Below are 19,111 nucleotides of genomic sequence, written 5' to 3' on the forward strand. Positions count from 1 at the left end.
AGTTTCTGCTGCCTGTCTCCAACTAGTTATTGAGCATCTACCATTAGCTTCAGACTAGCTTCCATGCCACTTAAAATGAATGCAATGCTCTTTGCCCTGATTTATAAAACCCTAAGTGATCTGGTTCCTCTCTAGCTCTAGAATCTCCTCTTCTCCCACTCTTCATTCACCTACTACACTTAACAAGTTTACAGATATTTTTCAGAGACTCAGCTATGGCAAGCTTATGCCATATAATTGTCTTTGCACCACCTTTCCCCTGTGTCTTATGCCTAGAATGCTGTTTGCCCACTCACTGCATACTTGGGTGGGGGCAGGGGGGTGGTTATAAGAAATGATCAATGATCATCCCAGTGAGAGTGTCCCCAAAACTCAATCTAGATCACCCCCAATGATTCTCATTCACGTAGCTCTATTTTAATTGCCTACATACCATTTGTTACTATCTGATAGTGTCCATGTGTGTGTGTGTTGTTGGTTTTGTTTATCTGTCTTCTGCCACTAGAGATGTGAGCAGTGAGTGTTATGGTCTTGCTCACTTCTCACTTACCTACCTAATCTTAGAACAATATCTGGCATATATTAGTCACTCAGTAATTATTTTTTGAATACATTAATGAAAGAATGCATGCATATATTCATGCCATGTATCCCACGGTGTGTTAAGCATCCCTGATGAAAGCTTCCTTGGACCTGTTTCTTCTCTGCTTGTCCCCTTCCCTTTTTGAAAAAGTCATCTATATTTGTTCTTCAGCATCTTTCTACTTGAAATAAACCCATTAAATCTGGGTTGTGCCTCTACACAAATGAAACTGCTCACAACAGTTTTCATTTGCCAGGAACCTCCTAATTGCTGCGTTTAGTGGATCCCTAGTCTTCATCTTATTTAACCCATCAGCAGCTTTTGACAACTTCTGCCTTGAAGCATTATGGGTTTTACCTTCACATCCATTACATCATTTCTTGGTTTTATTTCTTAAACCATGTGTGCTCATGGCTGAAATTTTGTGTCAAATAATATAGTTACCTTTTCAGATGGAAAAATCATTTCTGCTTAATAATTTCATGTCTTCCTGGTGTTCTACTATCTGACTAAATTTATGAACCACTGCAGTGAGTGGTACGTGCTTACACATATACCTGTCAAAACTGTGTTGGATGACTTTTAGCTAGTTTTGATTTATGAACCACCTTTTTTATTACAGAATGTTAGACATTATATAGTTGTTTTTTTATTATACCCCAACTGATAATAGCTGAGGTTGTAGATTCCATTTTGTGTAGCATTTGTAGTAATTTTCACTAGAATAAAATCTTCCAGTTATTGTTACCCTCCATTTTTCCATTTTAGGAAACAGGAGCTGAAAGTAAAATTGTTGGAAGATCTTTATAACCTATAGATAATTTTCCTATGTCAAGAAAATAAAACCTTCACAAACCACCTGTTTACCACATTAAGCAATAACAAAACTAGTTGGCAGGCCAGATCTTTGTTATAGGATCCCAATAAAGAACATAAAAAATAAACTTATCCAAGTGTATTCTCATCCTTATCTCTTCCAATCTCCCCACCCTGCAAAAAAACATGGGTGAGAGGGAGGTTTGTCTCCTCTAAAGCCTCTGCTGCCTCGCTCTCTCTCTCTCCCTGCTCTCCTGTTTTGAACTCCTCTACTAGCTTTCTCACATGTTCAGGTCTCTCACATGCTAATAAAAAACTCCACCAAATCCCCTTCCTACATGTTGTCCCATTTTATTTGACCCTTCTTGTCCATGCCTCTCAAAAAAACATTTGCCTGCTGTCTCCTTTTCTTCAACCTCCAGTCAACTTTTTTGAAACATTCCTTATTAACTATAATATACATACTGAAAAGTATACAAAACATGTACAATTTAATAAATTAGCTATATAGTGCACACCAAAGTCACATAACACACTATGTTTAAGAAATAGAAAATTGAAGCTATCCTGAAATCCTCTATGTGCTGTTCTCTCTCTGTAGAAGTAACCACTATCCTCACTTTTATGAGTAGGCATTTCCTTGCTCTTCTTTATAGTCGTACCACCTTTGTATGTATCTCTTCACTCTTCAGCCTATTGCTTTGTGCCTTCCCATTGATTCCAAAATTCTCACAATAAGGTTATCCATGAACAATTGCTAAATCTAATAGATGTTTCTCAGTTCTAATCTCACTAGGCTTCTCTGCTATATTTGACATTGTAGATCAGTTCATTCTTTTTGAAACCTCTCTTTAAGGTCTGTGACTATATTCCTCTGTGGCTCTGCATCCTTCAGCCTTTCCTTCTTTGTCCCTGTCCTAGGCCTCTCTGCCTGCCCCTTAAATGTTATTATGCCCAGGGTTCCATCCTTAGTTCACTCTGCTCATACTGGTTATGGCAATCTTGGCCACTCTGGTCATCTCAACCTCCACTGTTATGCAGATTATTTTCAAATTTAATCTTCAGCTCAGACTTGTTCTGTAAACTTTAATCTTATGTAGACAACTGTTTGCTGGATATCTCCGCCTTGGTACTCAACGTTCAAGACAGTCTGCATCCTCTTCCCATCTCAGTTGGCTCCTCTTTTTCCTGCCTTTTCTGAATCAGTTTTTGGCAGCACCATTCACCATTTCACCCACATTAGAAACTTGAAAAGCATCCTAATTTTTTCTTTCCTTCATCCCCTGTATCTTTTCAATGTTCAAGTAATTCCAGTTTTATTACCTCATATATTTCCCGTCTACCCTTTTTCCCCTATCTTGTTACTCTTAAGAGTTTAGACCCTCATCACTTCACCTGGCATTCCTAATAGCCATGTTATTGGTCTTTCTCACTGCATCTAACCTTCTCCTGCTCATATTCATCATTCCTCTACCTATAAGCCAAAGCAGTTTTTCCAAAATACAATTCTAACTATTCTCCTACACATAAAATTTTATACTTTAAACTTTATAAAGCCCAAGCCCCTTAAGCCTGTATGGCCTTCCATTGTTTTGCCCTGCTTTGTCCAGCCTTGTTTTTCACTGTACCTGACTGCGCATCTTACACTTTTTCAGCACATATGTTCTGAGTTTCATGTCATTGTTCATGCTCTCCCCTCTACCTAGGATTCTACTTTTGACTTTCACCTAATTCTTTAAGAGTACATTTAAAATTTATAATTCCAGGGACATTTTTCCTGATTTCCTTTACCCATCCAATGGTGGTTTCCTCTCACCACTCCATTAATACCTTGTACATGCTTCCTATCACTGTACTTACATTATTCTGTCATTATCTATATGTCTCTCATGTGCTACTAACCTGTTAATGCTTCTCTTTCTGAGATACCTAATACCTAACACAGTATTATGCACAGTGCAATTCTAAATGGAATGAGGGGCAAAGAAGGAGAGGAAAAGCACACTTTGACATTAAGAATAAAATAATTATTATCATATCCACACTAAATACACAGAATCGTCTGAATATGGGGTCTCCATACTATACTCCAAAAGGTTGCACTTCTAAGGAATCACTTACCTAAAAAGAGCTCTTTTGGAAAGAATGACTTTTCTTCAAACATTTAATAAATCTTCACAAATATTCATGTTGCAGACCAAACCTGGACCACCCAAAAAGCCAAAGACCCCCTCTGGACAGTCAGTCTTGGTTTATTGCTACAACTGCGGGCAAGAGGGCCATTATGGACACGTAAGTTTGAGTGGCATTTGTGCATAAAGCATTCTGTTGTTCAGGGAATGGTTGCTGAAAGATGGACTTGTAAAGAATGTAATTCTGAACACTTCTTTTTTTATAAACTAACATCCTGAAGTAAGATTTAATATGTTTTCAACTGATTCATTTCTCACATTCCTCTAATTGCTGTAAATATATATGAACAGATTAGCTTATAACAAATATAGCACATAAAATCTGTCAGACAAATAATAAGAGTCAACAGAATGGTTACAGTTCTCCTGAGTTCTTACGATTACTACTTTGAAACAACAAATCATGACTTTTTAGATTTTCTGTGTAGTTTTCCAGTATCTCCACTCTTCCCTCGTGCTGTGTTCATATGTCATGAAGCTAAATCTTCATAACATATATGTAAACCCCAACATTCACTAGTGGAAAAACATAGGTACTGCATCATCAACCAGCCTGCCTACCCCACAAATGCTCAGATTCCCTCTCCAGCCTGCACATTCCCTAACCCCACCTGAAAGGGCCAAACTTTGTTTGCTCTGGGTGCTGAGCTGTCAAAGCAGAAGGAATTTGTTGTTGTGAGGTGGGAGTGAGTCTCCTAGCCAAGTTATCTCATTAAGTATTAAACAGCAGCAGCTCATCCCAGATGTAGGGTGCAGAAAGAATAGGCCCAGAACCTATACATTTTGGACTCCTGAGGCAAAGGAGGAAAGGTGGTGACATAGGAGTAGAAAAACCATATGGGGAAATACATTCCCAGTCTTTCTAGGCTTCTGATGGCCTAGAAACCAAAATAGCTACTATCAATCAGATCTGCTGACAGGAGGTGGAAAGCATACAGAGAGAGGCTAAGGAGCCCCCCAAATGGATAAGGGTGTGAGCAGTGGGATGGGGTGGTATTGTAGGTCATGTCTGGAATTACTCTGACCATGGCATTTCACTGTGCACAGACCTTGGGGCTGGAGCTCTACAGTGTGGGGAGAGACAGAAAGGCTGGGAGAAGAAAAAGCACTGGACAGAGTCCATCAAAAGATCAAGTTTTTCTTCCACATTGGGGCAGCAGGACCATGGAATGGAGGGGTAGAATTTATAATCTAGGATGAAGTTCTGATCCTTAGTTCTAATTTTTGCTCTACTACTGACTTAACCACATGACTTGAACAAGCCACATTTTCTTCCTCATCTTCAGTTACTTTACCTCCAAAGCAAAGAGGTTTTACAGGGAGAGTTCTCAGCACTGACACATGGATGCTGGGCAGTAATCACACTGGAAACTGTGTGATCAAATCCACTGTGTGGTGATACAGATGGAGAGACCCCACAGTATACTTACTTCATTTCTATAGAACTCACACTGAGAACGTACTTAGAGAATACTCTGTGCCTTCCTCCTTGTTGCCAACATTCACGCTGCCAACACTACTTAGGGAATGCATTCACATAGCAGTCCACTGCCTCATAAATCACTTACATGTACAGTTTATGCTAGCTTACCTCTTTAAAGCCAGTGGGGTATTCTTTTAGCATTTAATGTTTGTTCAATTAAATAAAAACAATTATAGTTGGATACATACTACTTACTAGTCATTCCTGTTAATGTAGATAGGAAATACATTAAAAACATTGGGAATTTATCCCTGAAATCTAGATTTAGATAATTTTTTATTTACAATAAAGCAGATTGGCAGCCTCATCACTGCCATAGATGAAGAACTCTAGGTTATCCGCACTAATGAAGAAGATCACTGGTGTGGTTAATCCAGAATAGTAGATAAATTATATAGTCAACTTTCAATTGTCTGTGCTAATGGAGAGGACCAGTGAGGTGGATAATCAAAATACAATTTACATTTAGCTTTGGAAAGTATTTATAGTACTGTATATAGCTCTGTATAGTCACATCAGTCTAGACTGTGCAGGTGGTTAAAGATGTCTGAGGACCCCTCCCCTTCATTTTCAGACGTTCAGCTCTACAGATGTTTTTGAATAGCTTCTTCATGTGGATGATATTCTAAGGTGAAAGTGGCATCAGCTTCCTCTAACTCTGCTCACTCTCTAGTTGGGGAGGCAGGGACAATCATAAGCAGCTACACAAGAGGCAAATTGCAGTAAGAAACAGTTGCCATACAAAGAGACTACTCTGGGAGGCTGTAAAAGGATGAGTGGGCACTGGGAGTGTATCAGGATCTCCAGTACCTTTTGTAGTTGTCATTTGCTCTTATTTTTTATGGTTAGACTGAGTCCACTCAGGCTACTATAAAACAAACTCCAATAGACTAGAGGGTACTATGCTCAGTGAAATAAGCCAAGCAGAGAAGGACAAGTACCAAATGATTTCACTCATGTGGAGTATAAGAACAAAGGAAAACTGAAGGAACAAAACAGCAGCAGAATCACAGAACCCAAGAATGGACTAATAGTTACCAAAGGGAGAGGGACTGGGGACGATGGGTGGGAAGGGGGGATAAGGGCAGGAAAAAAGAAAGGGGGCATTACGATTAGCATGTATAGTGCGTGGGGGGCACGGGGAGGGCTGTGCAACACAGAGAAGACAAGTAGTGATTTTACAGCATCTTACTATGTTGATGGACAGTGACTGTGAAGGGGTATGTGGGGGGGACTTGGTGAAAGGGGGAGCCTAGTAAACATAATGTTCTTTCTGTAATTGTAGATTAATGATACCAAAAAAAAAAAAAAAACTCCAATAGACTGAGTGGCTTATAAACAACAGAAATATATTTTCATAGTTCTGGAAGCTGGGGAGTCCAAGTTCATGGTGCCAGCAGAATTGATGTCTGTTGAGGGCCTGCTTCCTCATACATGGTGCTTTCTTAATGTGTCTTCACATGGTAGAAAGGGCTAGGGAGCTTGTGGAAGTCTCTTTTATAAGAATGTTAATCCCACTCAAGAGGCTTAAAGATGGTTGCATGAGAGGTGAGACAGAAACTTCCTCCCAAAACCACATATAATATGAAAATATAGCAAATACGTCAAATCCTGAAAGCAACAGAAAAGAAGGCTGCAGCAGACTGTCTACAACTGTCTACAACATCAGACTTCAAAGAAAAGGGTAAAGTACCAAAGCCATGATCTGGAGGGACCGAAGCCCTTTCCCAACCCCAGCTCACCAGAGAGAGGAGGAGAGATGGAGCAGGGCGGGGGTGGAGGCTTTGAACTCCTGAACACCCAGCCCTGAAGATCTTCTCTGGGAGCACAAACCTACATTGCATGGTGCTCTGAAGATTAGCAGGGTTGGAAAGCTAAGACAGGTGGAATACTTGGAGAGACTGAGATTCCAGCCACCTGTGGAAAACAGGGATCCACATCCAACCACTCTGGGACAAAAGAAAGGCGGGCAGTCTAAGAGACTTCCTAACGGCAAGGGGGCTGCTAAAGGGGCAAGGATTGCACAGAGCTTGCTGCTCAGGAGAAAGGACAGGTAGACAAAATTGTCCGGGTGCACTCTACCCAGCAGGTTGGGAGCTTTCAGGAGCTTCAGGCGCTCCATCCTCTTGGCTGGCAATGCAGCTACAAGGCCCCCCACCATGACATGCAGCCTACTGTGTCTTCCTCCCAGCAAGCACTACCTGGCAAATCAGCTATCCCTGCCATTGCACTGGCCAGCCAGAGGGCGGCCCCACCTACAGCAGTTACAAGTGCAAAGCATAGAGATTTCTCCCTGCACACTCGTCCCACTGGCCCTGGCAGTGGAGACAGGCACTGCAGCCAGGAAGCAGGAAAGAGCTCTTTCCTCCCCCCAGGCACCAACACCACTCACCTGTGACCACTGCCATCACTCCAGGGCCTGAGCAGCTCCAGAGAGTACAACTTCTGGACACTACAGGGTGTCACCTACAAATATGAAACGTCAAAGGAACCTGGTTCAAACCAAATCCTGAAAGAGATTTCAAAATAAAAATCAAACATGCTCACAGAACTATAGAAAAATATTCAAGAACTTAGGGAGGAATTCAGTAATCATACGAACGTTGAAGAATACAGTATCTGAAATGAAACATACAATGGAGGGATTTAAAAGCAGATTAGATGAAGTAGAGGAGACAGTAAATTAAATAGAAATTAGAGAAGAGGAATACAAAGAAGTTGAGGTAGAGAGGAAAAAGGATCTCTAGAAATGAAAGAATATTGAGAGAACTGTGTGACAGTACAAATGGAACAATATTCGTATTATAGGGGTACCAGAAGAAGAAGAGAGAGAAAAAGGGATAAAAAGTGTCTTTGAGGAGGTAATTGCTGAAAACTTCCCTAATATGAGGAAGAAGATAGTCTCTCAGGCCATAGAGGTGCACAGATCACCCAATACAAGGGACCCAAGGAAGACAACACCAAGACATGTAATAATTAAAACGGCAAAGATCAAGGATATAGTCAGAGTATTAAAAGCAGCCAGAGAGAGAAGAAAGATCACATATAAAGGAAAACCCGTTAGACTATCATCAGATTTCTCAACAGAAACCTTACAGGCCAGAAGGGAGTGGCGTGATATATTTAATGCAATGAAGCAGAAGGGCCTCGGACCAAGAATACTCTACCCGGTAAGATTATTTAAATTTGAAGGAGGGAATAACAATTTCCAAATAAGCAAAAGCTGAGAGAATTTACCTCCCACAAACCATCTCTACAGTCTATTTTGGAGGGACTGCTATAGATGGAAGTGTTCCTAAGGTTAAATAGCTGTCACCACAGGAAACAATCACAGTAAAGAAAGTAGACCAATTAATTACTAAGCAGATGCAAAATCAAATTAAAACTACTCCCAAAGTCAGTCAAGGGATAGACAAAGAGAACAGAATATGATACCTAATATATACAGAATGAAGGAGGGGGAAAAAAAGAACCTTTAGATTGTGTTTTTAATAGCATACTAAGTGAGGTAAATTAGACTGTTAAATAGTAAGGAAGTTACCCTTGAACCTTTGGTAACCACGAATCTAAAGTCTGCATGGCAATAAATACATACCTATCGATAATCACCCTAAATGTAAATGGACTGAATGCACCAATCAAAAGACATAGAGTCACTGAATGGATAAAAAAACAAGACCCATCTATATGCTGCCTACAAAAGACTCACTTCAAACCCAAAGACATACACAGACTAAAAGCAAAGGGGTGGAAAAAGATATTTCATGCAACTAATAGGGAGAAAAAAGCAGGAGTTGCAGTCAGACAAAATAGACTTCAAAACAAAGAAAGTCACAAGAGACAAAAAAGATAATGATAAAGGGGTTAGTCCACCAAGAGGATATAACCATTATAAATATCTATGCACCCAACACAGGAGCACCTACACATGTGAAACAAATACTAACAGAATTAAAGGGGGAAATAGAATGCAATGCAATCATTTTAGGACACTTCAACACACCATTCACTCCAAAGGACAGATCAACCAGCCAGAAAATAAGTAAGAACACAGGGGCACTGAACAACACAGTAGAACAGATAGACCTAACAGACATCAAGAGAACACTCCACCCAAAAGCAGCAGAATACACATTCTTCTCAAGTGCACATAGAATATTTTCAAGAATAGATTACATACTAGGTCACAAAAAGAGCCTCAGTAAATTCAAAAAGATTGAAATTGTACCAACCAGCTTGTCAGACCACAAAGGTATGAAACTAGAAATAAATTATGCAAAGAAAAAGAAAAATCCCACAAACACTTGAAGACTTAACAACATGATCCTAAATAAGCAATGGATCAATGACCAAATAAAAACAGAGATCAAGCAATATATGGAGACAAATGACAACAGTAACTCAACACTGCAAAATATTTGGGATGCAGCAAAGGCTGTGCTAAGAGGGAATACAGGCTTACTTAAGGAAAGAAGAACAATCCCATATGAACAGTCTAAACTCACAATTAATGAAACTAGAAAAAGAACAAATGAGGGCCAAAGTCAGTAGAAGGAGGGACATAAAAAGACTAAAGCAGAAATAAATAAAATCAAATAGAATAAAACAATAGAAATAATCAATGAAAGCAGAACCTGGTTCTTTGAGAAAATAAACAAAATAGATAAACCCTTATCAAAACTTATCAAGAAAAAAACAGTCTACACACAATCAAAAATGAGAAAGGAAAAATCACTATGAACACCACAGAAATACAAAGAATTATTAGAGAATACTATGAAAAATTATATGCAAGCAAACTGGATAACCTAGAAGAAATGGACAACTTTCTAGAAAATACAACCTTCCAAGACTGACCCAGGAAGAAACAGAAAATCTGAACAGACCAATTACTAGCAATGAAATTGAATTGGTAATCAAAAAACTATCCAAGAACAAATTCCCGGACCAGATGGCTCCACCACTGAATTTTACCAAACATTTAGAGAAGACCTAATACCCATCCTCAAAATTTTCCAAAAAGTAGAAGAGGAGGGAATACTCCCAAACTCATTCTATGAGGCTAGCATTACCCTAATATCAAAACCAGTCAAAGACACCATAAAAAAAAATTACAGACCAGTATCCCTACATAGATGCAAAAATACTCAACAAAATATTAGCAAATCGAATTCAAAAATACATCAAAAAGATCATCTGTCATGATCAAGTAGGATTTATTCCAGGGATGCAAGGATGGTATAATATTCAAAAATCCATCAGCATCATCCACCACATCAACAAAAAGGACCAAAACCACATGATCATCTCCATAGATGCTGAAAAAGCATTTGACAAAATTCAACATCCATTCATGATAAAAACTCTCAACAAAATGGGTATAGAGGGCAAGTACCTCAACATAATAAAGGCCATATATGACAGACACACAGTCAACATTATACTTAACAGCAGGAAGCTGAAAGCTTTTCCGTTAATATCAGGAACAAGACAAGGATGCCCACTCTCCCCACTTTTATACAACATAGTTCTGGAGGTCCTACCACAGTAATCAGACAACACAAAGAAAGAAAAGGCATCCAGATTGGTAAAGAAGAAGTTAAGCAGTCACTGTTTGCAGATAACATAATATTGTACATAAAAAGCCCTGAAGAGTCCACCCCAAAACTACTAGAACTAACAACTGAATTCAACAAAGTTGCAGGATACAAAATTAATACACAGAAATCTGTTGTACTACTATATACTAACAATGAACTAGCAGAAAGAGAAATCATGAAAACAATTCCATTTACAATTGCACCAAAAAAAATTTAAATACTTAGGAATAAGCCTAACCAAGGAAGTGAAAAATCTATATTCTGAAAACTGTAAGACACTTATGAAATAAATTAAATAAGATACAAATAAGTGGAAATCTATCCTGTGCTCATGGATAGAAAGAATTAATATTGTCAACATGGCTATCCTGCCTAAAGCAATCTACAGATTCAATGCAAAACCTATCAAAATACCAATGGCATTCTTCAACAAACTAGAGCAAATAGTTCTAAAATTCATATAGGACCACAAAAGACCCCAATAGCCAAAGCAATCCTGGAAGGAAGAAAGCTGGGGGGATTACACTCCCCTACATCAAGCTCTACTACAAAGCCATAGTAATCAAGGCAATTTGGTACTGGCACAAGAACAGACCCATAGATCAATGGAACAGAAAAGAGAGCCCAGATATAAACCCAAGAATATATGGTCAATTAATATACGATAAAGGAGCCATGGATATACAATGGGGAAATGACAGTCTCTTCAACAACTGGTGTTGGCAAAACTAGACAGCTACATGTAGGAGAATGAAACTGGACTATTGTCTAACTCCATACACAAAAATAAACTTGAAATGGATCAAAGACCTGAATATAAGTCATGAAACGATAAAACTCTTCAAAGAGAACATAGGCAAAAATCTCCTGAATATAAACATAAGCAACTTTTTCCTGAACACGTGTCCTCGGGCAAGGGAAACAAAAGCAAAAATGAACAAATGGGACTACATCAAGCTAAAAAGCTTCTGTACAGCAAAGGACATCAGTAGAACAAAAAGGCATCCTACACTATGGGAGAATATATTTATAAATGATATATCCAATAAAGGGTTAACATCCAAAATGTATAAAGAACTCACATGCCTCAACAATCAAAAAGCAAATAATCTGATTAAAAAATGGGCAGAGGATATGAACAGACAATTCTCCAAAGAAGAAATTCAGATGCCCGACAGGCACATGAAAATATGCTCCACATTGCTAATTATCAGGGAAATGCAAATTAAAACCTCATGAGATATATCACCTCACACCAGCGAGTATGGCCAATATCGAAAACACTATGAACCACAAATACTGGCAAAGATGTGGAGAAAGGGGAACCCTCCTACACTGTTGGGGGGAATGTAAATTAGTTCAACTATTGTGGAAAGCAATATGGAGGTTCTTCAAAAAGCTAAAAATAGAAATACCATTTGACCCGAGAATTACATTCCTAGGAATTTACCCAAAGAAAACAAGTTTTCAGATTCAAAAAGATATATGCACCCCTATGTTTATTACAGCACTATTTACAATAGCCAAGATATGGAAGCAACCTAAGTGTCCATCAGTAGATGAATGGATAAAGAAGAGGTGGTACATATACACAATGGAATACTATTCAGTCATAAGAAGAAAACAAATCCTACCATTTGCAACAACATGGACAGAGCTAGAGGGTATTATGCTCAGTGAAATAAGCCAGGCAGAGAAAGACAAGTACCAAATGATTTCCCTCATTTGTGGAGCAATGAAGCAAAACTGAAGTAACAAAACAGCAGAAGCCTAACAGACTCCAAGAAGGGACTAGCGATCACTAAAGGGGAGGGATGGGGGAGGGGAGGTGGGGAGGGAAGGAGAAGGGGCTAGAGGAGTATTATGATTGGCACACATGATGTGGGTTGGTCTTGGGGAAGACAGCGTAGCACAAAGAAGACAAGTAGTGACTCTGTGCCATCTTACTGCACTGACGGACAGTGACTTCAATGGGGTATGGGGGGGACTTGATACTATGGGTGAATATAATAACCACTATGTTTTTCATGTGAAACCTTCATAAGAATGTTTATCAATGATACAAAAAAAAAAAAAAGAATGTTAATCCCTTTCATCAAAGCACCATCCTCATGACCTAATCACTGTCCAGAGGTTCCACCTCCTAAATACCACCACATTGGGGGTTCATATTTCAACATAGGAATTTTGGCTTCATATAATGCTTGGGTTCATTAATGTTTAGGGGCTACAAACATTAAGATCAAGGTAGAATCTTAGATTCAAATTTTTTATGGGTATTCTTCTGGAAATTTGGAACCACTATAACATATAGTGGCTTATAAAAGCAATTCTTTATGTTTCCATATAGGTTTGCCTTATAACTTTCAAGGTCCAAAAAAACCCAAAAAGATCTAAAAAAGCAATAACAGTAAATCTAAAGATAGTTGGAAGAAGGAAATAATAACCAAAATTCTTGAAATAGGAAGCAAAGTTAATAGCATCAACAAAACCAAAGCTAGTTCTTTGAAAACATTTTCTGTTCAAAACTAAACAGACAGACTTGGGAAAACTACTTAAAGAAAAACAAAAGGTACAAATATTGAGAGAAAAGTGTAAACAGCTTAAAATACAGTATAATTATTTAAATATAACAGTACTGTGCAAACTTTATAAAGTTCAAAATTAAATCTTAAAATGCAGATTAAATAATTTTCTGGAAAAATGTAATCAAAATGACTAAAGAGCAAACCTATGTGAACCAGTACTCCTTAAGAAATTGAATTAGTAATCAAAATTACCCCCCTGCAATAAAACAATCCCAGATAGTTTTATAGTCTAGTCGAGTTTTACCAAACCTTTATCAGAAACCCATAATCCAAGGAACACTACCCACCTTATTCTGTGAAGCTATTATAATCTAATGCCATTTCAAAATATTTACAAGTGATGTCACTTTTATGCAGTCTGTACACTTGAAACTCACACTGTTGTTTATTGGAATAGTCATTGGTAGTGAGAATGGCAGACATCAACTTTAAGGCAATGGCAACTTCTGGAAAGGGAAGAAAATGAATGGAAAACGGGCAAGAGAGTTACATAGAGAATTTCAATTACATTGTTAATGTTTTAATTCTTGGGGCTAAAACTGAAGTAAATTAAGGTACAATGTTATGATTTGATGAAGCTGAATAGTATGTACAGATTTTTATTGCTTTGATTTCTGTACTTTAATGTATATTTAGAATGACTCATAAATTTTATAAATTCTGCAGATTATATTCCTAAAGTGTATGGCTTCCAATTGGTCAGATATCTTAGAATTGCAAATGGAGTATATAATACCAGACTTACGATAAGTCAGCTAAATTTTTGTGGATATTTCACAATTTCCTTCCTAAGGGCATTCAATTTAATTTTTCTTCAGTACCTTGCTAAGAAGTATCGAGCATTTATAAATAAATTTTAGGCAAAATGGCAGAAGACAGAAGTGGGAAAGTTCCAAAAAGCAAAGCCCCTTTAAAGAAAAGTATTGTTTGGTTTCAGATATGCCGAATGGATATGTGTCACAGATCATGATAAACAAAGTCTCCTGTGTTGGACACGGCTCACGCCAAAGATTTGGATTTGGGAAATAGTTATGTGGAGGCCAGAGTAATAGAGTGGGCTGCTGTTACAGGGTAATGAGCTCATCTTCAGTAGGGGGTGCAAAGAGAAGAGAAGGTTTCCTTGGGGTGTTTCAGAATTACCTAGGAGCATTTCCAAACTACACATAGCCCACCACCACCATCCTGCTCTCCCCATAACCATCATTGCCCATGTGAGCAGTGAGTGTTGAGTTAAAATAAACCTGCAGACCACTTGTATGGAGGGAAAAGAACAAAGGGGTAAGAGCTTATACCCACATTTAGGGTGTAAATATGAAGGAAGAAGCACTTGATAGATGGCTCTTGGGAGAGACAGACAGTCAAAGGACTAACACAACATAAGGCCAAATAAAATAAACCATCTAACAGGAGATACCGGATAAGTGCACCAGGGACCCACCCACCATTGCTTTTAACTCAGACTTGGAAAGGGGTTTGTCAGGGAAGATTGAAAAACGGTAAGAAGGGTTTCATGGGTAAAGAAGTAAGGAAAGAAAATCCAAGCCTGAAAGAAAAGCATATAAGCATGAGTGGGTGGCAGGTTGGCTGACCCTCCTGGTGTCCCAGCAAGACCACATCCTGCAGCCCCAGCACGGGGTGGCAGGGAGGTGGGGCTCCTCTCTAGTTACAGCAGTCCATAATCTTGCAAAAGGTTGTCTGAACAGTGTGCCCTGTGATATCATAATGTCAAATACAATTTGCAGGAATGTACAGAAAGACGAATGTTTAACCAGACCTTTCCAACATCTCCATTCATCTACTACTATGATGACAAGCATGAAATTCAGGAGAGAGAACAGAGAATAAAACGAAAAGTAAAAGGTATGTTATTAAACTTGTTATATCACCTTTGCAATATTTCCAAAATTTCTTTCTTTGCTCTGCATTTGACTACTTTTGCGGTCACTGGTCATTTGCCAGCATTGGGATTCATAAGATTTTTTTTTAATTACCATAGGAACTGGAACTTCCTTGATCTCCAGCAATCAAGCACCTGCTTTAAAAAATCCTTTGTTGAAAGTTGTTTACAATAAAACATTTTTCTTACATAATGGTCATCTTAGAAAATGTCCAGAAAATATTTCTATTCATGTATATATGCAGAATTTTTTAAAGCTGTTATGAGATTTTTCTGTTTGACAAGTAATTGTTTTTGCCCTTTGTATGACTTGAGTAATTTTCATGGAAAGAAAGGCTTTGCCTGCCAGGTGACACCTGAAGTTTCCCAAAAAAAGTTATTTCTTACTGGCAACAATTACAAGTAAAGCTCCAAGTCCACAGCTACTCTCTGTGGTTTCTCTTTTTACTGGTGCTGATATGGAGTTCTTTCTCACCGAATCATCTTATAATTTAAGCCTGTTTTCTCTACCTCTGTCTTTCTTGCTATATACTTCAAGACAGTTTACCAAGTTACTTTTCTTGTTTTCTATGTTTTTTCAAGTTGACCTCTTTTAGCCTTCTTGTTATTCTGTTGCAGACTCTTCCTGAGTTCAGGCCGTTTTCAAAATGAAGATACTAATTCTGGAAGAAAGTGGAGGAATTACTTATCAACTCCTGCATGTTTTACATACTCAATTTCGTGTAAAATTTATTTCCATTATATATAGGAAATTATAGTACATGAAGTTAATGATTAGGCAACTAGATTTTTAAAAAGATTAAAAAGAAATGTACCAAAATGTCATTTCTGGATTAAAGATTATAGTACTTTTGTTTTATTTTCTTTATATATTTCTGTATTTCCCAAGTTTTCGATAATGAGCATTAATAACTTTTACAATCAGAGAACAATCATTTGTTTTCCTTTTTAACTAGTTGTATTGACAACTCTGTGGTATAGATCCATTTTGAGGCTCTTTATCATCCACTGAAATTTCCATTTTATGGTGAAGTCTATAATTACTTACTTCTGCTCTACAGACTACAATTCTTTGTCCCCTAAATACATGACTTTGTACTTCTATTTTTTTTTATCAGCTACTTCTTTAATCTTTCAAGGTTCTCTTAACATGTTAGTTTTCATACATTGCTGTAATCTCTTCTCCCACCTACCCTGGCAAAATATAGCATCAGGTCTGGCACTGAAGCCTCTAAGATATGCATGTGCACACTTAGTCTCCAAACCAGTTGATATCTGCTCAGGGGGGAATATCCACCTTAAGTACTCTAGCTAGACTTTATCTTCAGAAGGTAAGTGAAATGTCATGTGAGACTGTCAAGGGCCATTTTATACCTCTTGCGTTACCTTATAATCAAGGGCAGTCTCTTTGTCACTACAAGAACTTGAATTGGTCAAACATGACTTTTCTTGATAAAGCTGATTACTGCTCTCACTGGTCCTTGTTTCCATTGTTTAACCTGGTTAAACTGTACTGAATAGAATAAATATCACTGGATTTCTGGATGTTTCCCTTTTTTAGCAATCAGAAATACTTCATCCGTACTATTTTTTAGTGAGTGATTTTTACCTGAGTAAAGGGCTCTTTAGAATGTTGTATCATTAATGCATTAAATGTCTGGCTTCCTTCTCTACTAAAGTTGTTTACAGACCTATGAAAGCTCCGCATGGACTGTCTAGCTGCTGAATATGAAAAAATACTTTTATGTTTTCCAGAACTCCAGAAAAATGGTGATTTTCCAAGGCAGTTCAAGAGACCTCATGTGGAAGCATCATATAAGAGGCCCCACCATGGTATGAGGAAGAGCCAAGCCTCCTGGAGAAACAGCAGGTGGCCTCAAGAAAAGAAAGAAACCCAAAAGGAAACAATGAGCAGGAGCAATAAAGAGCGTGAGAAGCACAGGAAGGCTAACAAGTGTCATGAAGTGGACGAAGACTTCCCCAGGGGCCCCCAGACCCACTCTTCTTCTGGCACTTTCAAAGCCCAGCGGCCTCACAGGCCCTTCCACCATTCATCACATTACCACAGGCCAGGAGAAGACAAACCAGCCAAAGAGGGCAGGTGGGGCAAGCATAAGAAAAAGGGGAGCTATGTGGAGGACGACAGCAATGATAACTTATTTCTTATTAAGCAGAGGAAAAAAAAGTCTAAGCAGTGAAACAGCCTCTGATTCCACTTTCAGTGTTTGTCTGGTCTCCATGTCTACAACCTTCTGGCAATGTTTTTATTATCTATGATTAAATAAAGAAGTTTTTGTTTTTGTTTTTTATCTCAGCCATATCTAGATCTTCAAAATCCATGGAGATCTCAGTTCTCTGTGTCTAAGAGGTTATTAGGTTAAAAAAAAAGAAAGATAAACTTGGACTTCTCCTTTTCCAGTGCATCATTTTTACTTAGAATCCTAGGGATAGGAAGAGTTCATCTTTTTCAAGAAACTTTTTATAAAAATACTTTGAAAAAATAAAAGCACACAAACATAATTCACCTGCAACGTAAGGAAGAAAGTTAAATCCTTGCAGAAAGATAAATTAATGCTAATATGAAAAATTCATTAATCTTTTTCAAAATTACTTTCTTTTAACATTGAAAAGCATAGTTATCAATCTAAATCCAGCTTTCTTGCTCCTGAAGCTGGTGTCAGATTCTTCCTTTGATCAAAGCATCACAGGCTAAAAAATGAAGGTGTCATCATCGAACCCTGAAAGAGGGCAGAGAATTGGACTGTAGCAAAATACAAATAAGGAACCCATCCTGTGTAAAAGCCACGAGGCAGATTTTCAGAAACAAGTGGAAAAGAGTCATCAAAAATTATAACATAATCACAATGAAATAGTTCTTATCATTTTTACAGCCACACTTCAAGAAGACTATCAGAAATACAGAGATGAATATTGCCCAATTTAAAAAATTGTTTGTTTCCACAGGTTTTTTAACTACCACAAGGCTATACAGAAATTTTTGTACTTGTGAACCTTTTGTACTTAATCAAAGCCTAATGTTAGAATAAGAAAAATAAAATATCTGAAATAGAGTAAATAAATGTGTCTATTATGTAAACAGACAATGAGAGTTTGGGTGACAAAGGGCATGCTTGGGTTGGACAAGTGACTAAAATTTTAAAATCTCCATAACCTGGGGTCAAAGTGCCCTTGTTGCCCAAGTATTAGCTCTTTGCCAGAATACAATGAGATGGAGTCAGTTAACTAGGACAATTTTATGATGTTGTATTCTTAACTTTGTGTTTCACTTTTTGTGAAGTATACAAACTGCCATGCATCTGGTAGGATTGGCTCTCTTCATCTTTGGGAGGAAAGGGAGACTCTCTCCTCCTGAATCAGCGTTAGTGTGAATTGTACATCAGCAGTCTTTAGTCCAGTACCTTGTCTGTGGCTGCCTGGCTCTCAGCTAAGTAAGGTCCGTTGTGTGCTGGTGCATGGCTACCTAACATTAGCGAGGGTTGTTTTGACTCTAAGATAAGTGCCCAGAATCATTTAATACTCTCTAAAGTAGCTGCCTTGAAAAGTGGCTTCATAGAGTGGTGAGCCTTGAAATAGTTGGCATTATTATTCAATTCATTATGATTGTTGTGGTGTGACAGCATTTCTTCAGGTCAGAGGGAATTTCCTTTCAGAACAGAAATGGTCTTTCATAAATAGAAGATCATTTAGGGGAAGGGAAGAAAGGAGGCTCTTTTTTTCCATTTGTTTCTGTACATTATCTTATTCCCCCTCCCCTGATTTTTTAGTATTAGACAAACCTTTTGTTCTGGGGTGTAATTTACCCTTCAGGTCCGTGCATTTACATGCCGAAAGGAGAGGCAAGCTTAGCTACTTTATTTGTGGGCATTGGATTAGTAGGGAAAGAACAGAAATATCGAAGAGCCTCTGCTCCATTTCCTCATTCCTGCCCTGG

The 19,111-nt window shown here is 38.2% G+C and overlaps 1 protein-coding gene across 2 annotated transcripts in view; it reads left to right on the plus strand.

Moving 5' to 3' along the window:
- Positions 1-18,239, plus strand: part of ZCCHC7 (zinc finger CCHC-type containing 7) — a 300,853-nt gene extending 282,614 nt beyond the window's left edge. For both annotated transcript variants that reach the window (XM_036888516.2, XM_036888517.2), the window contains exons 7-9: positions 3,596-3,691; positions 15,005-15,122; positions 16,915-18,239. In XM_036888516.2, the coding sequence (XP_036744411.1) occupies positions 3,596-3,691; positions 15,005-15,122; positions 16,915-17,357 (657 nt within the window). In that variant the 3' untranslated portion in view covers positions 17,358-18,239. The remainder of the gene's footprint in view (positions 1-3,595; positions 3,692-15,004; positions 15,123-16,914) is intronic.
- The last annotated feature ends 872 nt before the right edge of the window (positions 18,240-19,111 follow it).

Source organism: Manis pentadactyla, chromosome 3, assembly GCF_030020395.1.
Source record: "Manis pentadactyla isolate mManPen7 chromosome 3, mManPen7.hap1, whole genome shotgun sequence".
In the NCBI taxonomy this organism is placed as follows: Eukaryota; Metazoa; Chordata; class Mammalia; order Pholidota; family Manidae; genus Manis; species Manis pentadactyla.